The following is a 20,642-nucleotide window of genomic DNA, read 5'->3' on the forward strand; positions in this document are numbered from 1 at the left end:
AAAAATTTTTTAAAGCACAAGTATATCCCAAAAGTTGCATGGGATATACTTATACTAAAAGGCTTATCTAGGATTCAGGTGTAACTGAACTTCCTGAGTTTTATCCAGCAGCCCTGTTTAGGGGCCCAATCACTCGCCCAGGGTCACCTAGCAGGTTACACAAGTCTGGGACAGAGGTCATAGGTTCCAGGGGTCGAGGGGGCCGCAGTGGGTATAGGCTGTGGCCCACAGAGCCTGACCCCCGTCTCTCTCTCTCTCTCTCTCTCTCTCTCTCTCTCTCTCTCTCTCTGTCCCCCTCTGGCTGCCCAGTCCTGGTATCTGGGATAAGAAAGATTTCTTCCCAAGCCCTGCTCCTTCGTCCCAGGAATCCCAGGGGGCCGCATGGTCGGCCCCCGGCCCACGTTTTCGGTGGAAAGCTACAGCAAGCAAGAACGCCCCGCCGCCGACTCCCAGCCCGGCCGAAAGACAAAATCACACAGACACATAAACACAGGAGGAAAAAAAGAAAAAAAAAAAACGGAAAAAAAAAAAAGACAAACGGGGGAAAAAATTACAATACATAAAGATAAACCCACCCAACCAAGAAGATAGACGGTAAAGATGACAACGCTTCGGACTCTCGGGACACCACGGCCGGACGGACCGGACGCTCGGGATCGTCCTAAGTTATTCATCTCCTCTCGCTGCTGCTGCTGCCGGTCAGGGAGGCCCAGCCACGCCCGCCTCCTCCCAGGACCAGGTGAGCGCAGCCTGGAGCCCGCGCCAGGCCCACGGGGCAGGGCACCCAGTGAGGCCTCCGCTCCACCCGCGCGCCCACCGCCACCTCCAGGACAGTGTTTGCCAGGCTGGGGAGGCTGGCCCTGGGGGGCTGGCAGGGACCCCAGCAGCAGGCAGCGGAGGCGGCTGGGTGGGCAGGGGGCGACGGGGCCAGAAGAGGGTGGCAGGGAGACCCCGGCAAGGCCAGGGCACTAGCACGTGGCGGATGCTCGGCGAAGGCACGCCCGGCAGGCGTGGACCTCTACCTGCTCTTTTGCGTGAAGCCCCTCCGCACCTGCCGGGTTTGGGAGCCGTCTCTATGCAAATGACCCCCAGCCCCACCCCAGGCATAGGAGGCCACCCCAGCGCACCCCAGCCCCCCTCCCACTGGCTCCACACCCCCATCCCCACCCTGGGAGGGCCCCACGTTGCACACACTGTAAGAAATGCACTTTTCCAAGGAAGGGGCTGGGGGCGGTGGAGCGGAGAGGCCTGGGGGCTGCTCTGGTCTCTCTATCCACCCAACCCTTGAACTGGGGAGGACCCCCCTCACTTAGCCCGTGGAGGTGGGAGGTGAGAGCGAGTGGTTTAAGTGCCTGATTTCCACCGCCCGCCCCCCTCCCCTGTGTCCAGCTGGGACGAGAGTGGCCGTGGGCCTCCCCCCTCCCTCCTCTCCCACAACCTGACCCCTTCCAGTCGCTGACCCCTCATTGCTATGACCCCATCAGAGCTAGAGAGATGGAACCCCTGCCCCCAGCAGGCCCAAGGGGCAGAGCTGGGCCTCCTCCCAGTGTCCTGCCCCGCTGGGGTATGGGGCCTGGGGTCTCGAGAAGCTGGTGTGCCCCCTCTGCCCCCACGTCTCCTCTGCCAGTGCCTTACATCCTGGAGCGACAGCCCCTCCCTGGTGCCTCCCGGCCCAAAGGGGGACCACGGTTTGCACTTTCATCCCCCATCCCTGCCGAAGTGGGGCACAGCCAGGAGGCGTCGCCCGCTGGGTGGCCAGAAGGAGAGGGGCCAGGCCACCTGTGGTCCAGAACAGGGCCGGGGGCTCCGGCTGGGGGCGGGCAAGTCGGCGCCTTGGGGCTCCCTGCTGCCATGTAGGGGGGCCTCCCATCTGCTAAACATTTTCCGTTGAGCCGCTCCAAAAACACTAAACCTGGGGACATGGGGTGCCCCTTTACCCCAGCTCCCCGGCCCCATCCATGCCTCCTCCCCGGGATGGCCATCTTGGGAAGGGGGGCCTGGGAAAGGGTGTTAGGTGTTCTGGGGTCTCCAGGCCCAAACACAAAGACCCCTTCTGGCCATCTGTCTGAATCCCAACTGGTCTCCATGCCTGGCGCTGGGGAATGCCGACCCCCATCCCCGGCCTAGGCCAAAGCCATGGCCCTGGGAGGGCCTCTGCCCACTGCTCCTAGCCTGACCCACCCCTCCCTCTCCTGGTAAACCCCTCGTGCCCCGGGCCTGGCCAGCCTCCTCCCACCTCCCCAGACACCGGACTTTCCTCCCAAACCAGCCCAAGGGGCTTGGTGAACCCACTGGATCATAAAGAGAAAGACACCCCCCACACACAAGACCCTTCCCCACCAGCCGCACTCCCACTGTCCGGAGGGGTTCGAGAACCCTTGGTCCGTCCGTCTGTCCCCAGGGCCCCTCCAGCAGGTGGCTGTTGGGGACCAAAGCATGGGCCGCTCTGGGGGAGGGCAGGAGGGGTGGGTCGTGCAGTTGGGGTATCCGGAAGCTTGTCAGCCGGGAACCTGAGGGTGCGGGTAGGCAGGGAAGGGGAAGGGGCACCCGGCAGCCCCCAGCTTCCTAACTTTGCATGGTGCTTAGTCGAGGATTTCTGTGACCTGGCTCCTGACTTCAGCTCGCGGCGGCTGAAACTGCATGGCAATTGATACTGGCTCTATCTCCCTCCCTACGCCACCCCCGACTCCAGCCCTTCACCACCACCCTCCTTCTCTTTAAAAGAAAACAAAAAAAAGATACAGAAAAAAAAAACCCTTAAAAAAATTCCATGTTTCCTAATTTGCACGAAATTTTCTATCACATGATGTGCCTTGCCTTCCAAGAATAAGTATTACCTTTAAACAATATCAGCGCACACAGATAGCTGCATGCACTGCTCGTGTAGTTTAAAAGAAAAAATGACAAAACAATGACATGAAATAAAAAGTAAAAATTGAAAAGGGATGTATTTCTATTTGTAAAAAAAAAAATTAAGAATTAAAAAAAAAATCACACGCTTAAAAATCACATTGCTTAAAAAAAACAAAGCAATGCACGCAACAATCACCCCACAGTTTGCCCTGCCCCCAGCCTGCCCTGGGCTCTTGTCTCCCTATCTCCTGCTGCATTGGGGGTGCCCCCTGGTGCTCTGCAACCCCCCCGGCCCCATCCTCGGGCTCCAGAGGGGTCATTTCGCATCCCCTGCCCACAGCAGCGGACAGACCTCAGGGGTGTGCCCTGGCCCCAGGCAAGGGTTTCTCCCCTCACTGGGCCACAGGCCAGCCCCCCGCAGACGCCACGCATGCACCTACGCATTCTCACCCCCCAACCCTGGGGCGGCCACCCTGCCGACAGCCAGACTCCCCCCGCCACCTCTCCCACAGGCTGGCATCCCCCTGGCTCAGGGTTGCATCGCTGTGTCACTACCCCTCTGCAGCCCCCTCCTTCTTGCCAAAGGACCCATCCCCATAGACTGGCCTTGGGGTGGCAGGAAGGACCCTCCTGCCAACCCTCCCCCCCGGTTCTACTATGTCTTCCAGCTGTGACTGCAGAGGGGGTCTGGTGTGAAACAAACAAAAAGACAAAACCAAACCCGATATATGCAATATTTGTCTGTCTGTACCTGTTAAGGTCTAGCTCAGCCATGGAGGCCCGGCCGGGGGGTTGGGGCCAGGGGCAGGGATGGCCGGGGGGCACCGTGTCACAGGCCCCGTCCAAGGGGCCAGCCATTGCTGTTGTCTTTTCTTCGGTTTTATTTTCTCTTGTTTTCCTTTCTGCCTTCTTTTTCTTTCTCTCTTTCTTTTTTTTATTTTTCCTCCAATTTTCTCTGCCTTTAACTCTACCAAAGCCGAGACAGTAGCAGTCAGTGAAGTGTCCAGGCAAGAGACCCCGAGGCTGGGTCCACCAACCTTGGGCCCATCTCTCCTCGCCATCTCCGGCCCGCCCAGTCCCTGGGCCCCTTGAACATCTCCTGTCGGCGTACGCTTGGCGAGCAGTCCCCATTCGCTCTTCAGCCACCACCTTGGATGTTAGAACTGTCTCCAGAGCTGGGTGGGGCCTTGCAGCCAGACCCTGGCTTTCGTCTGCCACTCTTTGCTCACGCCATGTTTTATTCCAAAAAGACACCTCAACTAGCCGCAGGGCCAGGGAGAGAGACCAGGCCCCGGCCTTGACCCTGCCCTTGAGAACGGCCCTTTGGCCCAAGAGCCCAAGGCCCTGCTTGTCAGTTTCCACAGGGCCCATTTCCGGCTTTCTTCCCCCCCCATCCCACCCCCGCCACCAGGGAAGTGGGGACAGCCAGTGGCACAGGGGAGTGGGTGGCACGTCCCTGTGGGACCCCTCCTCCACAGGCTCGCCTCGGACCCTGGTGTCCCTCATGACTGCACCCCACAGCACCCCGGGCCTCGGAGCCCCTCCCTTCCTTGCCTGCTGTGCGTCAGAATAGGCAGAAACACTAGGAATCAGGCTCCCACCTGCCAGTGCAGTTGGGGTTCATGCCCTGGGAGGGAGGTGGGCAGGGTGTTGGGTTTTTTTGTTTTTTTTGACACTTATGAAACTGACATCTCAAACCCCATCCCCTCCCAAGCCCACCGTCACCCCCTCAATCATAGCCCATCTCATGCAGAGTCCCCTAGCCTGACCTTGGGGTCCAGCCCTTGCTGTGGAAAAGACTAAGGGAGACCTCCCCAATATATGCAGATCACCTCCATCCCTCTCTTTGGAGGGAGGTAGCAGACCCTGACCAGGGTGGAGAGGGAGGTGTGGAGCGGCAAGCCAGCCCCACCCTGTCTGACCTGGGGAGGGAGGGTAGGTCCAGGGTCCCCAGTGCCCAGGTCTGGAACCCACATTCTGGCCGGGTTATGAGCCCTGATTCCCACCCTGAGCTAGACAATCAGACTGGAAGGGAACCCCAAGGGAGGCTGTGGGGAGGGGGCCCTGCTGCCGCTCCCCAAGCAGCAGTTTCAGCCTCAGGACCCCCCACACCCCCAGCTCCGGAACTTTCCCTCTGTCCCCGGAGACAGCAGCATTCCAGGAGCAGACAGATTGGGCTGGACAGCTACCAGTGAGGCAGGATCCCGGGGCCAGGAGCAGCCATCCAGCCCTCTGGGAGAGACGGGACCCCAGCCACCCACTCCCTTTGGCTTCTCTGATGGTACTTTGACCTCCAGTGTAGGGCTATACTATACATTATATATATATGTATAATTTTGGAATTTTTTTCTCATAATACAGATTATACAGTGGCTACTTTTTATTTTGGCCTGGAGTCTCTCTCTCTCTGAGACCCCTGATTTTTACTTTTTGTGTGTGGGGGGGTGGGTTAGGAAGGGTGATGGGAGAGAGGTTCCAGAGACACGCCCTCAGGTCCTACATCTCCTGCATCCTTCAATCTTTCTGCCCCTTCGGACACTCCCTGAGAGCCGCATCTCCAAACTGACACCACCTCTCCACCCCCCCCCACCCATTGATCTATCCCTAAGCATTTCAGAGTGTGTGGGGTCCGAGCTGGCCCCGGAGGCCCACCCCCACCCCACCCCGCTCCCCAAGTGAAGCAAGGAGACCCAAAGCAATCCCAGCAGGACTTGTTGCCAGCGATACCAAAACAGACTTCCCAAGCAGTGCCTCACACGTCTGCTGGTATAGCTTTGAGGTCCTCCTTCCCAGCTCCCAGGGGGTCCCTCAGGCCTCAGGAAAGAGGAGGCGGGATCCAACAGGAACATGGGCTCCAGGAGAGGAAGACCCACTCCCCCCGCAAATTCCCGCCCTTCACACCACCTGGCTAGAAGGAGACCCGCTGGAAAGGGGCCAGGAGCTACCCAGCCCCCCTCCGGTTGTGAGCCCCCAAAGCTCACTCCCTAAGTGCATCAGCACCCCAGCCTCCCATCTTGGATCCCAGCCAGGCCCCCTGAAACCAAAGCCCCTTCCAGTCCAGGGGTCCTGGCCCCTACCCCAAACTTCTTACCCTCTCCCCCTTGCCAGGGCCACACATGGGGGGTGGGAGGGCGAGACAGCAGGGTGTCTGAGGGACAGAACACGTGGTCGGGGCGGGGCAACAGGGAGAAAGGAGGGAAACTCGTTTTCTCTCTGAATTTTCTTTCTTTCTCTCTTTTTTTCTCTCACATTTTTTGGTGGTGTTGCTGTTTCATTTCCTGTCGCCTTGGAGATATTTTTTGAGTTTTTTTCCCCATTTTGTATTTTACCAATATTACCAGGATAGTTTACTCTGTCTCTCGCTTTCTGCTTGCCACACATACCGGATCTCTCTCTCTCTCTCTCTCTCTCTCTCTCTCACACACACACACACACACACACCATGCTCATGAACCTATGTCAGGAGAAGGTTGGTGCCAGGCCAGCCCACTGCCCATCTCCTCTCCCCTCTCCTCCTCCCCAAGGCAGGGATGGGGAACAAGGAGCCGGACATCCGGGCTGACCCAGGCCCAGCCTTCTCCTTGCCTGCTCCCCTGCCCCGTGCCCCCACATCATACTCCGTTCATAACCTTGTATATTATGCAGTCGTTTCAGTTTCCGCGGACGCGCCTACCTAAGTACCATTTACAGAAAGTGACTCTGGCTGTTATTATTTTGTTTGTTTGTTTCCCTATGCAAAAAAAAAAAAAATGAAAAAAAAATGAAAAAGGGGGGGTTCCATAAAAGATTCAATAAAAGGCAAAAAAAAAAAGAAAAAAGAAAAAATGTATAAAAATTAAACAAGCTATGCTTCGACTCTTTCTAGCTGTCTTGGGTCCTCCTTTCTGTGTTGCGTTCAGGCTGTTCCGGCTGTTCCAGGTTCTTGTCAAAGTTCAGGGAAGAGGCTGGAAGGGGAGGTAGCCTCAGAAAACCAGTCTTGGAATTCCTCAGCACCTTTGATCAACAAGTTCCATGGGCATCTATGGAGCACCTGCTCTGTGCCAGCTCAGGTAATTCCACCTCCTGCCTGGCTCCAGGGACAAAGCCTGGCACATAGTCAGTGTTCCATAAATGTACAGACTGCCTTCCTTCCTTGTTTTTCCCCCACCTAGCAAAACCCCATTCATTCAGCAAAGATTCCCTGAGTATCTTCTGGGTACCTAGCCCTTGGGACACAGTGGAGAACAAAATGCCCTAAATGATCTGTCTTCGTGGCACAGTTCAAAGTTGGGAAAACAAAATAAACAATAAAAATAAATATGTCAGAGGAGATAAATGCCAGGGAGACAAATAGAGCAGAGTACGGGATAGGAGAGTTGGCCGCATGTGAGGAAGTAACCTTTCAACAGAAGTTTGAATGGAGAGAAGAAACAGCCCCCTGAAAATCTGACAGAAGAGTTTTCCAGGCAGAGGGCACACACCATGCAAAGGCCCTGGGGCAGGACTGTGCTTGGTGTGTTGGGGGAACAGTGAGGAGGCCTGTGTGGCTTGAGCGGAGAGAGGGAGGGGGCAAGAGGGAGGGGAGGGCAAGGAGGAGACAAGGCAGATCATTCAGGGGTTTGTGGGTCACAGGAGGACTTGGGACTTTTAACCCCAAGGAGGTGGGAGCCCTGGAGGGCTATGGGCAGAGGAGGGGATGGGGCTTGGCTTGGTTCCTCTACCCTCACCTCCAGGAGGCCCTACCCACCTGCCTAGGCCTGCCATGCTTGCCCTCCCAGCACCCCAGCATCCCTGTCTCTCCAACCCCACCGCTGACCACTCAGAACTATTCATATCCAGCTCTCCCCAGAGCCACAGGAGGGTGGCGGTACGGAAGTACCATGCCTATCAAAGTCGCTCAGTTGTGTCTGACTCTGAGACCCCATGGACTGTAGCGTACTGGGTTCCCCTATCCATGGGATTCTCCAGGCAAGAATAATGGAGTGGGTAAGCCATTCCCTTCTCCAGGGGATCTTCCCGACCAGGGACTGAACCTGGTCTCCTGCATTGCGGGTGGATTCTTTACCATCTGAGCCATCAGGGAAGCTCGCCATGCCTGTGAGGGGCAGTCACTACCCCTTCTTGGGGGGGAGGTCTTCCATCCTACCCCCCAGCAGTCCCCCAGAGACCCCAAGACGTGCAATCAAAGCTCTCCAGCTGCCCAGGCTCCTTGCATCTTACCCACACGCCACCCCGCACACCGGGGAGGGACGTTTCTGTCTCTGTTCACTGATGGGGAAACTGAGGCACAAAAAGACAGCAAGGTGAGCGGAGAGGGACTCAGGTAGGGTGCGCTGACGCGGACACCCAGGAACGCAGCCCACACCGCCGCCCGGTAACAGGCGCAGAAGAAACATTCGGGAGGCAGGGATGAGGGATCCCAGGACCCCCGGGTGGACGCGCACCCTTCCCATGCCCCTGCTGCATTCCCAGAAGAGATGGTCGCTTCTGCGGTCAGCGAAGAGGTTCTGGCGCCCCCTTGTGGTCAGACCTAGGATCCAGAAACCAGGTCCCGGGTGGAGGAGTCAGCTGACCCCCAACCCCACAGTCCCGCTTGGGAGGAAGGGGCGGGGGGCGGGAAGAAGGGAAGAGGGGATCTAGAAGGAGCTTCTTTTGCGGGATGGGGCTCTCATTTCGGGTGAGGCTCAACTTGGTGGGGGTTCAGCTGGAATGGAGGGTTCAGCCGGAGGCTGGAGGTTCATCCCAGGTTCGAGGCTCAGTCGGGGTAGGGGGACTCAATCTGGCCTTTAACCTCAAGGAAAGCCGAGTCTTTTTCATCCATTGGCCCCTGGGGTAAAACAATTTGGGGGCTTTGAAAGGGCTGTCCCAGCACTGACTCCCCCCTAAACGCCATAAAAGGGGAAGGCTTGCGACAACCTAAAAACGCCCCTGAAATGCCCCCAGACGCCTTCTAGTAGGGAAGTCCCGCCCCTGCGGAAAGGGAGGAGCCCAGACAGCACCTCCCTTCTCCCTTCCCGCCCCACCCTCCGCACGGCCACCCACGCGGAAGCCCCGGGCCTCGCCTGGAGGAAACTGGAGGACTGAAAACTACGCTCCCAGAACTGCCGTCTGAAAACACACCCTCTGACCTTCCGGATCCCCCAAGTCTGAGGCGGCAGGCTCCTTTGCCCCCACCCCCATCCTCACCATTTCAGCATACAGAAAGCTGATACTTGTTAGATGCCTTTAGGGTGCTGGGTCCTGCGCTCCGGAGTTTTGTAGGCAGTATTTCATTCAGTTCCTCGTGACAACTTAAGAAGGATTTATTCTTTCCTTTTACAGAACTAGACTCTTGGGCACAGAGAGGTTAAGTTACTTGCTCCGGGATACACAGCAAAGAAGTGAGGACTCCAGCTCCTTCTCTATGGAGCCTCCCCACCAGGAGTGCAGGATAGGAAGAGGGGATAATGATCCTGTGTCGCCCCCCTACTCCCACCCCTGCACCCTCACCCCACCCCCTGGGAGTGCTAGCGTGCAGGACAGAGTGCTGAAACTCAGCACAGGGTAGGAGAAGCCCTCATCTCCCAGGAAACGGCCCTGCACGCTGAGCCAGCCCAAAGTTCATGTTCAGGGACAGCGTACAGCAGCAAGGAGAGGGACTGGGACTCAAAGAAAGCTCTTGGAAGAGCTTACACCTGGGCAACAGGAGGACCTGCCTTCTCTGATGAAATCCAAAACCTGACAGAAATTGGAGGTGGGAAAAGAAATCAGGCTCTGCGTAAAAAGATGCCTGCGGTGGACTGGGTAAAGAGACAGGAGACAGTGGGGGGTGGGGGGTTCTTGGGGAGATGTGGGCGGCTCCTTCTCCAGGGGCGCCCTCCAAGCTCAAGAAGAATCATCAGGTGGAGACCAAGCTTGAGAAGGGATACGGGACCACCAGGTAACACACAGAGAGCCCTCTGAGAGGGATTTGGGGTGGGTTCTGAGACCTCTGAATCCGAGAGAGTCATCTTACTGGCCCCAGGACCAGGTCCTTTGCTGATAGGGTGGGGAGAAGGCATTGGGGCATCCCTGGAGGACTGCCTGGAGGAGATGAGTGGGAAGACTTCATGTGGAGGAACTTGCCATTGCTTCATGGGTCGGAGGCCCCTCTGTCTCCTCCAGTTCCAGCCCCCAGTCGTCCTCTCCCTTCTCCTTTCTCACAGTCTCCTCTTCCTTCTCTTCACTGCTGTGGAGACCAGAAGAGCCCAGATAATCGGAGTTAATAAGGACAGACAGTGCTCCAGGCCTCTGACAATTCTCCCAGAAGCTCTGAGTCCTGCAGGCACCCTTACTGTTCCCATGACACAGAAGGGGACGAGACTCAGGCAGCTTAGGACACTCGCCCCCTTAGAACACGAAGGAAGTTCAGGAGCTCGAACTGTATGAGCCAAAACTGAGCTCTTAATTTCTGGCCTCTTTGGCTTCCTGGGTTTCAGAACTGTGGGTGAGTGGATGGGCAGAGAGATGAAGGACTTGACCGACGGATGGATGGATGGATTAATGAGTGTGTGGATAGATGAACGAATGGACGCATGGATGAGTAGTGGGAAGGTGGGTGGATGGATAGATGGACAGATAAGAGGGATGGATGATGGAGGGAGGGAAGGAGAGAGAAAAGGTGGGAGACAGGTCGGGGGGATGATGGATGGATGATGGACAGGTAGATAGATAAATGGGTGGTATTGGCATTGGGGTGATACTTTATAGACCCCCCCTATTAAAACACATCCTAGGGATGGGGGATCTCTGTGAGGAAGCCACCCTCGTTTTGCAGGTAGGTAGTCAGGAGCGAAGCCAGTGAGGTCCTGTGAGGCACCCCTGGGGACTTCTCAGAATCAGAGTATTACCCCGCTGGTCCTGCCCAGTCTTGGAGGATGCTCGGAGAGGGAAGGGGCTCCTAGAGGGGAGGGGCTTAGAGGGGAGGTGCTTGGCTCGAGGAGGGGCTTAGAGGGGCAGGACTCAAAGAAGGGAGGGGCTCGGTAGAGGAGGAGCTTAGAGGGGAGGGGCCGGCGAGGGGCGGGGCTCAGAAGGGCGGGACTCATAGAGAAGAGGGGCTAGTAAGGGAGAGGCTCGGCACGAGGAGGAGCTTAGAGGGGTGGGATTCAGAGAGGGGCGGAGCTGAGATGCTAAAGAGTAAGCTATGGGGAGGGGCTCAGAAGGATGAGAACCCACCTGTCATGGGACTCCCGGCACCAGACGGCATAGACCAAGGTGAGGACAAAGATGAGGAAGAGGAAGGCCAGTGCAGCCCCCAGTCCCACCAGCCACGACTTCCGCTGGGCCACTGCGGGCGGGAGCAGGGTTGGGTCAGCGTCGGGGCCGCCAGGTTGGGACTGTTTTCCCTACTCCACCCCCACTCCCTCCCAAGGCCTTACGGGGTTGGGCCTGCACCAGCCTTGGGACCAGAGCTGCGAGAAGAGAGAGTTGACCGGGGGTCGTCCAGAATTTACCCATCCTGCGCCCTCTTGTCCTCGCCCCTATCCAGCAGATTCTGGGGTTGCAGCCCCAGCGGGAGAAGGAAGTGGCCTGCCCAGCGCACCCCAGGGCAGGGTGTGGCCGGGGCCCCAGGAAGTAGGAGGTGGGGTCCCCTCCCTGAGTTCCGGGCACCATGGGGAGGGGCTCAGGGTCCTGAGCTTCCTTGGCCATGAATCCCTGAGGCCCATCCTGACCCTCACTCTCCACGGTCAGAGCCCCTAGGTCAGAGCCACAGTAGGGGCGGCTCGAGAAGGGTGGGGAACTCATTTCCTGACCACCAGGCATTGTACTGGCTCTGAAGTCCCAGCACCTCCATCAAGTCTCACACTCTGGTGGTCAGGACTCTTGTCCTCACATTGCAAAAGAGGAGCCAACTCGAGGCTCAGAGAAGTTAGGGCACTTCCCTGGGACCACACAGCATCCCAGAGGAACACAATTCTCCCAGCTAGGAACACCCCCTACCACAACCCTCTCCCGTCCTAGGACATGAACCTCCAAATCTGACTTGAGCCAGCCCCTGCATGTGCCCGTCCCTTGGGCAGCCTAGGCTTCCATCCCAGGGCTGCCAACAACAGCCAGGGAGACCTGGGCTGGTGGCATCCTTCTTTCTAAGTCTCAGTGTTTTCAGCTGGAAAATGGGATGAATTGCAAACCGACAGAGACTGAGACCATAAGGATGCTAGGCGTTCAGTGGAAGCATCTTTTAGGGAGATTATATATTTTTATTTACAACTTCTCTGCCCCCTGGTGGCCGGTCCTGGGATAGTCTCAGAAGCTCCCCGCCTTCTGGGCTACCACCCCAGCTACTGGCTTCACAAGAGAGCCCTAATGCAACTACTGAAGCCTGCTCCGCAACAAGATAAGCCAACGCAACGAGAAGCCTGCACAGCAAGAGAGTAGCCCCCACTGGCCACAACTAGAGAAAAACCTGCGCAGCAACGGAGACCCAGCACAGCCAATAAATAAATAAAATGATAAACACCAGCCTTTATCCAAGTTCTCATTAGGAAATGGTTAACATCCAGGGCAAGGTCCAGGGCCTGAAGAAAGTGAGGAGAGCAGGGGAGGCTTGTCCCCTCCCAAGATGGTGCACCCAGGGGCACCCCACCCTTCAAGACCCAGTTTCTGGAAATGGAGTCACGTGAGCCAAAAACCTGGGGGTGGAGGGAACAAGGCTTTCCCAGGAGACAGCCCTCGGGGCTCAAAGTTCAGGGTTCAGGACGGCAGGATCAAGATTGCAAGGGGAGCGTCTGATCTGCCCAGCACCTGGGCACAGTGGAGTTTGGTCTCCCACAGCTGCCCGGGCCTTGCTCCCAGCCCCCAAAGCTGTCTCCTCCTGGGGAAACTGAGTCCCAGGGGACAATGGAAGCCCTTTTGAAAGGCTCTCCCCCAGTCCCTGGCCTATACTGGTCCTGAAGCTGAACAGGAGGAAGGAGGTTTTGGTCAATAGATGTCAGGCAGTGGGGAAAAGCAGGTAGAGCGGTGAGATTGTGGGGGTTGGGGGTTTCTCGGGAACCAGGGATGGTCTCCGAGTGCAAGAAGAATCACCAGACAGAACAAATCATAACAATATAGACTGTATAACACACGAAGAGCCCTCCTTGGTGGGGGGTGGGTAGGGTCCCAAGCCTCTTCATTCAGGGCCCCGTACTCTCAACCACAGATGGAGTCACCACAGTGGCTTCAGGTTCAGTTCATTGCTTCTAGGGTGTGGAAGGGGCATCTCTGGCGGGTTTCTTGGAGGAGGTGACTGAATCTTCACATGGCCGTGTTCTTGACTTTCTCGTAGTCCCTGCCCTCCTCCTTTTCCTCTAGCTCCAGCCCGAAGTTTCTCTTTCCTTTCTTCTTGGCCTTTTTCCCCTTCCCAGCTTTTTTCTCCTCGGCCTTTTCCTCCTTCTCTTCCTTCCCTTTCTTGTCTTCTTTTCTGTAGGGACACAAAGACCCCAAACCATGGTAACAAAACAGAGTCATTCCCATTTAACAGACCCTCACCTGTGCCAGGCCTTTACCTGTGCCAATGCTTTACAAAAAGTCTTTGCTGAATCTTCAAAACAGCCCTTACAAGGCACCCTTGTGATTTCCCTTTCACAAAGGCAGAAACTAAGGTTAAGTTGTTCAGTGGAAGAATGGATGAATGGATAGGAGAATGGATGGATGGATGGATGGGAGAATGGATGAATGGATAGATGGATGGGTGGATGGATAGATGGATAGGTGGATGGATGGGAGAATGGATGTATGGATGGATGGATAGATGGGAGAATGGATGGGAGGATTTGTGGGTGGGAGTGTAAATGGATGGATGGGGAAGGAATGAACCTGGCAGGGAGCAAACTATGAATTAGGAGCACTTATTGGACCTGGAGCCTCCAGCACATCCTGAGAGCAGGAATCACACTTTACTGGGACTGAGCTGGGTCTAAACAAAGCATAGTCCATCCCAGACCCCTCCCTCAGGCATCTTGGGCTCAGCTGAGAATCTTCCAGCCAGGATAGTCTCCTCCCAGCTCCCAGCTCCTACTCCTGTCCCCAAACCTTTGCCCAAGTTGGGGTGCTTGCTCCGTAAGAGCCTCCAGCCCTGCCCGCATCCCTGAGCTCTCATCAGAGTCACATCTGGAAACAGGATCATGGGAGACGCTGAATCCAGGAGAGTCACCCACACCAAATCACACGCACACAGTCCCTGCACTATCCCACACCACCATCTTGTTCAACAGGTATTTAGTAAGTGCCTACTGCATGCCAGGCCCTGGGCAGGGCCCTGGGGACACAGCCTGGACCAAAGCTAAGTTCTGTTCAGAAACTGGTAAATGACTTAGATAATTTCATTTGGCAATACGTGCAAAGAAAGATGCAGGGCTGTGTCAGAGAGAGCATCAGGAAGGCTGTTGGTCAGGTTGGGCTTCTGTGGGGAGGAACCAACTGAGCAGGGACTGGAGGAGAGACAGAGCCAGCCAGAAGATATGGGCAAAGGTGTACAAATCAGAACAAACAGTAGGTGCTAAGGCCCTGGGGCCAGAGTGTGGCTGAGGTGTTCAAGGACGGAAAGAGGTCATCAGTACACACCCACCCCTCCTGTCCCTGAGAGGGGGACAGGAAGAGCTGACCATACACACGCACATGCTCACACAGCAGTACCTCAGATTCACTTCCTCGTACGGGTTGGGATTCATCCTCAATGTAGGCCTCTCTTCATCCTCAGCTCTGCAGAAGAGATGGGAGTCAGAGGGGTGGGGATGGATAAAGGGCAGGAAGTGGAGGCAGCCTCAGTCTCCCCCAGATTGAAGGAACTCCAGGAAGCAAGAGCCAGCGGGGGGAACTGCATGATTGTCCTGGGCTGTGGGGGCAAGGGGAGCAGGGAAATGGGGAGACAAGGAAAGGGACCAGAGAGGGTCATGAAGTGGGAAGAGGTGCCCAGCACTTTGGGAGTAGGGAGGGGAAGGGGTGAGGAATGGGGCTCCCACCTTGCTTTGGAGCACCAGAGGCGGTTGGCCAACATGAGGATGAAGACAATGAACAGGAACCCCACGACCGCAGCCAGGCCCACCAGCCAGGGCTTCAGTTGGCGCTCTGTGGGGAGGTGGGGGGAGTGGGGACTCAGAAATGGGAAGGGTGGAAAGTGGAGTGTTAGTCCCTCAGTTGTGTCCGACTCATTGACTGTAGCCTGCCAGGCTCCTCTCTGTCTGTGGGATTCTCCAGGCAGGAATACTGGAGTGGGTTGCCATGCCCTCCTCCAGGGGGTCTTCCCGACCCAGGGGTCAATCCCAGGTCTCCCTGCATTGCAGGTGGATTCTTTACCATCTGAGCCACCAGGGAAGCACCAGGGAAAGGTGGGGGGCCCCCCGAAAGGACAGGGAAAGAAGAGTGCGGGAGATGCTCAGACATTAGCATGTGTGATCTAGTTCCCCAACCAGGATGGAACCCGTGCCCGGGGCGGTGGAGGTGTGGAGTCCTAACCACTGGACTGCCAGGGAAGTCCTTTTCATTTGTTTGCTTGTTTTTTGCAACACCGCAGCTTGTGGGCTCTTAGTCCCCTGACCAGGGGTTGAATCCAGGCCTCGGGCAGTGAGAGAGCAGAGCCCTCAACACTGGACCGCAGGGAAGTGCCTCAGAGATGGGGGTGCTCAGAGATGGGGTGGGAAGCCCTGAGGGAGTGGGGGAGTTGGGGAGGGGGCCTCCCTTCTCTTCTGCCTGTCCCCTCTCTTCTCAGGGTCCTTGGTTTCTCATCAAGTGGGGAGGGGGCAAGCCCATGTCCGAGCCCATCCCCCAACCCCTCCTCCCACCCGCCAAATCAGAGGTCAGAGCCTTACGCTTCTGGGCCTCAACTGGCGACAGGAGCAGACCCATGAGCAGAAGCAGGATCCCTAAGGTCCCCATCGTGCAGAGGAGCCAGCAGCTGGGGAGCTGGAGTGTGCCGTCCCCTTGTCAGGGTCAGAGGAGGCCCTGCCCAGCTCCTGATAAGGGGGCAGGCGGGTCTGGGGGCGGGGCAGGCCCCGAGTGAGGGCCCCTCCCTTTGCCCCACCTGGTTGGCATCCCACACCCTCTCCCCCACCTTCCAGGAGGGCAGACTCTGGACCTGGTTGTAACGATTAACTTGGGAGTCCAGCCTCTCTGCTCTGTGTCCCACCCCTGGACAGCCATCCAGCGGGGCCCCCAGGCTAGCCCCACAGGGGCCTAGTTGAGATGGCCCTGACCTTGTTTCCTGACTCAGTGCTTTTACACTTCATTACACTTCTTTCTCTGCACACACCACAGACTTTTGCCACCTGCATTTTACAGGGAGGCCAGGAGTGCCAGGCTGGGCAGAAACAGCCAGCACTGGGATGTGAACAGGGTCTCTCTCATCACCAGCTTATGCTACTTCATTGTGGCTCCCTGACCCTGGGGCACCCACAGCCAACTCCAGGGAGAGGACAAGGAGCAAGAAGGGAGGGGCCACCATCCACCTTCAAGCCCTGGAGAACGGGGCCCAGAGCAGCCGATGACTCAGGCCCCAAGCTCTCCTGTGTGTCTACCCTGATCACTAAGTTGATTAGATAGACGGCCCTGTCTGGCAGAAGGGGGACCCTACCCCCCAGCCGCCATGGGACAGCCACGGCCCAGGCACGTGGCAGGAAGACTGGGGTGGGGAGGCCTGGCCCTTCTCCAGGCCTCCAGCATCACTGCCTCCTCCCTTCCTGAGGTCTGACCATGGCTGCGGTGCATGAGGGCCACTTAGTGGAGCCCAAGGCAAGCCCAGTCAGCCCAGCCCATCAGGCACACTTGAAGTCCGTACTGTGTGCCCTGCCCTATGCAAAGCTCAGGAGGGAAGGAGGCCCCTGTCCTCGGGGTGCCCTCAGGCTAGTTAGGAAGTCAGGACCCCCAGAGACAGACCACCCCATAATCTAGCTGAGAGGACCTGGAGATGGAAGAGCCCAGGGGGCACGCCTCTGCTTCCCCAGGCAGGTCACTGGCTGGGCTGGCCTCATCCCGCAAAAAATTCTCTCTGCTCCAACCAAGTCACGTCTGGGCTGCATGCCTCCGTTTTCCCATCTGATAAATGGGTGGATAAGTCTCGCACAGAGTCAGACACGACTGAAGCGACTTAGCAGCAGCAGCAGCAGCAAGTCCCACCTCGGAGGATTGAATGAAATAAAATACAGAAAGGCCTTGCTTAGCATCCCACAACTCTAGCTAAGGGTTGGCCGCTATTGTTGTGAGATTTTATTTTTTTTAATCTCCTTAGTGTTTTTGGTTTACAGGTTGCCCAGGGCTTGGTGGAAACTGGGCTGGGTTAGGCTCTGGCAGAATGGGGGAAGCCAGAGCATGCAAATAAAACAGTGTCCAACCTCTGGAGCCTGCGAGCCAAGAAAGACCATGTTTTCTGTCGAGACAGCGCGGATCAGTGGAGAAAAGGCTCTGATGGACATGAGTCCACTTTATATTAATACAACCACCAAAGGGGTTGGAGCTGGCCTCCTGGGCCCCCGGGCAGGGCCCAGCTCAGCCCAGCTTCCAAAAGGAGCTCCGGACTGGTGGATCTTTGAAGGCAATGGAGGGGCGGCGGGGGGCCCGGTTGGGGGCTTCTGCGGGGGCCCCCTCACCACCCCCACCCGTGTCTTCCTCGCCTCGCCAGGCCAGAGCCAGCTGCAGATCCAATTCTTCCAGGTCTTCACCCTCGGGGCTCTCGGGCAGCTCCCGGGGGGCGTCCTCCTGGTCCGGCTTCGGGCCAAAAGCCCAGTCTGCGACAGGAAGGTGATGAGGAGCGTCCCCAGACATGGCCACCTTCCGCCCTCTTCCCTGGCTACGGGAGACCCTTGGGACCTCCCTCCCCCCATGATCCTGCACTAGCCCACGCCAGGTGTGGTGGATAGTGGCTCACCAGCCAGATCGTGGGCAAGGTCCTTGATGAGATGGCCCACAATGGCGTAGGCCACGGCCACCACCAGGAACGCAGCCAGCAGCAGGTACAGCACGTACCTGGGCAGGCGGATGGTGTCCAGTGGTGGCGGGCGGTACTCCTCATAGAGTGGCGGGGCTGGGCTCCAGTCATCCATTCCCTCCTCGGCCGCCAGCCCCGGCATGACAGCCACCCGGAGCAGGAGAGGCCCGGAGGTGACCTGCCTGGCGGAAGTATTAAGGAGCTTTGGGTAAGAGGATTGGGGCTCCCCTGTGGCCACCATCTGCCTGGGTGATCACATTGCAAATCACTTCCGCCCACTGCCCCCCTCCCTCACTCAGCAACAGCCACTGCCAGGTGCTACCCTGCACATCTATCACCCCCCACAGGGCCTTAGCACAGGTTGCTCCCTCTTCTGGGGAAATCCCTGCCCTCCTGGAGCTGACGGTCAAGATGGGGAGATAGGGGGTTTCCCAAGTGACTCAGTGGTAAAGCATCCACCTGCACTGCAGAAGATCCAGGAGATGTGGGTTCAATCCTGGGTCGGGAAGATCCCCCGGGAGGAGGGCATGGCAACCCACTCTAGTATTCTTGCCTGGAGAACCCCATGGACAGAGGAGCCTGGCAGGCTATAGTCCACAGGGTTGCAAAGAGTCAGACGTGACTGAAGTGATTTAGCATGCATGCATGCGTGCACATGGTGAGACAGACTCTGAGAAAAGCATAACTGTAGAGTAATGATTGTGTTGTGTTAGAAAGTGAACCGTGGGGGCGGCCCTGGTGGTCCAGTGGTTCCAAATCCTCCGGCAAACGCAGGGGACACAGGTTCAGTCCCTGGTCTAGGAAGATTCTACATGCCACAGGGCAACTAAGCCCATGCCAGTGCCTGCAAGCTGCAACTAATGAACCCATGTGCCACAGGTACCAAAGCCTATACGCCCTAAAGCCCGTGCTCTGCGGCTGGAAGCCACTGTTCCCCACAACTAGAGAAAGCTCCTGTGTGCAGCAATGAAGACCCAGTGCAGCCAAAATAAATGTTATTAAATTAAAAAAAAAAGAGAAAGTGAACAGTGGTTTGAGGGCAGCATAGAGCTGCTAGGAGGGAAGTTCACGTTTGCAATAGGGCAGCCAAGGTCATGTTTAGCTGATATTTGACCAGAGACCCAGAGGAGGAAAGGACCAGCCATGGCAGTACCAGAGGGAAGAAGTTTCAGTTCAGTTCATTTCAGTCGCTCAGTCATGTCCGACTCTTTGTGACCCCATGAATCGCAGCACGCCAGGCCTCCCTGTCCATCACCAACTCCCGGAGTTCACTCAGACTCACGTCCATCGAGTCAGTGATGCCATCCAGCCATCTCATCCTCTGTCGTCCCCTTCTCCTCCTGCCCCCAATCCCTCCCAGCAACAGTCTTTTCCAATGAATCAACTCTTCGCACGAGGTGGCCAAAGTATTGGAGTTTCAGCTTTAGCATCATTCCTTCCAAAGAAATCCCAGGGCTGATCTCCTTCCCAGATGGAAGAAGTTTATTGGATGCAAAAGCCCTGGAGCAGGACCGACTTGGACTTGTTGGACATGACCGGACTCGGGTGCTTACAGGCGCCCTCCGGTGGCTGCTGTGGGAAAGACAGACTGTGGAGGTGAGGGTGGGATCTCACTCAGGTGCTCACAGGCGCCCTCCGGTGGCTGTTGTGGGGAGGACAGATCCTGGAGGTGAGATTGGGAGCCAGGGATGGGCCAGAGGGATTGCGCTGGTTCAGATGGCCAATATTGAGGCTGGACCAGGTGCAGGCAGAAAAGTGGGGCGGAGTAGGCAGAGCTGGGGCAGATTTTAAACTGATCAAACCCTGGTGTTGGCAGGCTGAACACCTGGAATGACAGGAGTTTCCATTTCCTGTAGGAGGAGCCACTATGGGAGGTAATAAGTCTAAGCGCTGCTAAGTTTGGGAAGCCTCATCAGCTAATTGGAGATATCCAGACTGGACCCTGCGGAGAAGGCAATGGCAACCCACTCCAGTACTCTTTCCTGGCAAATCCCATGGACGGAGGAGCCTGGTGGGCTGCAGTCCATGGGGTCGCTAGGAGTCGGACACGACTGAAGCGACTTAGCAGCAGCAGCAGCAGACTGGACCCTGAGTCAAGAGCTCCGAGGACGTTCCCCCACCCCCACCCAACGGCTGGAGTCAGAACGGTGGGTATCATTGAAGCATAGATGGGATTTAAGCCCCAATAGTGGATGAAGCTGCCCGGCTGGGATGTGGGTGGTGCTTGAGGACCCAGCCCTGGGCCAATGAAGGATAGGAAGGGGAGATGAAGGCGGGCCGGAGGCGGGGTCCCTGAGAAATTCCCAGGAACAGAGGGGCTGGGCGGTCAGAGGCTGCCCCGAGTGGGGAGAGTGCAGACTGTGATGTGACAACCAGATTTGGACACTGGGAGGCCACCTGTGGGCTTCCCCAGTGGCTCAGCAGTAAAGAATCCCCCTGCAGAGCAGGAGCTGCAGGAAACCTGGGTTCAATCCCTAGGTCAGGAAGATCTCCTGGAGGAGGGCATGGCAACCCATTCTTACCTGGAGAATTCTCATGGACAAAGCCTGGAAGGCTACAGTCCATAGGGTCGCACATACTCGGACACGATGAAGGGACTTAGCACACACTCACAGGTCATCTGCGGGCAAGGACAGTTCTGGGGACTTGAGGGGCAGTCCTAGTTGGCGCCGGTTTGGGAGAGAACCGGCTGGCGAGGGTCTGACAACTTCCTAGGGCTTATGGGGGCCAGAGCTGGAAGGCATGGGGTCAGGACTGTGTGTGATGGTGGTTGTTTTTCTGCTCTTAAATTACAGGGACTTCCCTGATGGTCCAGAGGTTGGGAATTTGCCTTGCAGTGTGGGGGCCATGGGTTTGATCCTTGGTCAAGGTACTAAGATCCCACATGCCACAG

At 57.1% G+C, this 20,642-nt stretch overlaps 3 protein-coding genes and 1 long non-coding RNA gene across 7 annotated transcripts in view; 2 read left to right on the top strand and 2 right to left on the bottom strand.

Moving 5' to 3' along the window:
* The window catches only part of NFIC (nuclear factor I C), a 63,579-nt gene extending 60,637 nt beyond the window's left edge, over positions 1-2,942 (top strand). For 2 of the 4 annotated variants that reach the window (XM_025293164.3, XM_025293166.3), the window contains one exon: positions 310-462. In XM_025293164.3, coding sequence (XP_025148949.1) covers positions 310-327 — 18 coding nt within the window. In that variant the 3' untranslated portion in view covers positions 328-462. Of the gene's footprint in view, positions 1-309 lie in introns of all 4 variants that reach the window. The other 2 variants (XM_044947920.2, XM_025293165.3) reach the window with 2 other exon arrangements.
* Positions 2,943-9,620: 6,678 nt separating this feature from the next.
* Positions 9,621-11,461, bottom strand: LOC123327510 (small integral membrane protein 24). Its single transcript, XM_044947924.1, has 3 exons — positions 11,229-11,461; positions 11,026-11,137; positions 9,621-10,039 (listed from the first exon to the last, which is right to left on the bottom strand). The coding sequence occupies exons 1-3, from the start codon at positions 11,305-11,307 to the stop codon at positions 9,919-9,921; spliced, it is 312 nt and encodes a 103-aa protein (XP_044803859.1). The 5' UTR covers positions 11,308-11,461; the 3' UTR covers positions 9,621-9,918.
* A 1,428-nt stretch (positions 11,462-12,889) lies between these two features.
* SMIM24 (small integral membrane protein 24) lies at positions 12,890-16,402 on the bottom strand. The gene is made up of 4 exons (XM_006047871.3): positions 15,639-16,402; positions 14,793-14,898; positions 14,467-14,532; positions 12,890-13,252 (listed from the first exon to the last, which is right to left on the bottom strand). The coding sequence occupies exons 1-4, from the start codon at positions 15,703-15,705 to the stop codon at positions 13,087-13,089; spliced, it is 405 nt and encodes a 134-aa protein (XP_006047933.3). The 5' UTR covers positions 15,706-16,402; the 3' UTR covers positions 12,890-13,086.
* Positions 16,403-19,624: 3,222 nt separating this feature from the next.
* LOC123335136 lies at positions 19,625-20,642 on the top strand. The gene is made up of 2 exons (XR_006553488.1): positions 19,625-19,896; positions 20,545-20,642. It is a non-coding gene; the product is annotated as an uncharacterized LOC123335136 (long non-coding RNA).

The sequence above is a fragment of the Bubalus bubalis genome, chromosome 9 (genome assembly GCF_019923935.1).
Source record: "Bubalus bubalis isolate 160015118507 breed Murrah chromosome 9, NDDB_SH_1, whole genome shotgun sequence".
NCBI classification, from domain to species: domain Eukaryota; kingdom Metazoa; phylum Chordata; class Mammalia; order Artiodactyla; family Bovidae; genus Bubalus; species Bubalus bubalis.

Excerpts from the sequence above, each read along its gene's own strand:
- LOC123327510 (XM_044947924.1), bottom strand. The coding sequence starts at position 11,307 with ATGGGTAAATTCTGGACGACCCCCGGTCAACTCTCTCTTCTCGCAGCT. Across the intron at positions 11,138-11,228 it reads GCTGGTGCAGGCCCAACCCC|TGGCCCAGCGGAAGTCGTGG; the intron begins GTAAGGCCTTGG and ends TCCCGCCCGCAG. Across the intron at positions 10,040-11,025 it reads TGCCGGGAGTCCCATGACAG|CAGTGAAGAGAAGGAAGAGG; the intron begins GTGGGTTCTCAT and ends TGGTCTCCACAG.
- SMIM24 (XM_006047871.3), bottom strand. The coding sequence starts at position 15,705 with ATGGGGACCTTAGGGATCCTGCTTCTGCTCATGGGTCTGCTCCTGTCG. Across the intron at positions 14,533-14,792 it reads CTCTGGTGCTCCAAAGCAAG|AGCTGAGGATGAAGAGAGGC; the intron begins GTGGGAGCCCCA and ends TCTCTTCTGCAG. Across the intron at positions 13,253-14,466 it reads TACGAGGAAGTGAATCTGAG|AAAAGAAGACAAGAAAGGGA; the intron begins GTACTGCTGTGT and ends GTGTCCCTACAG.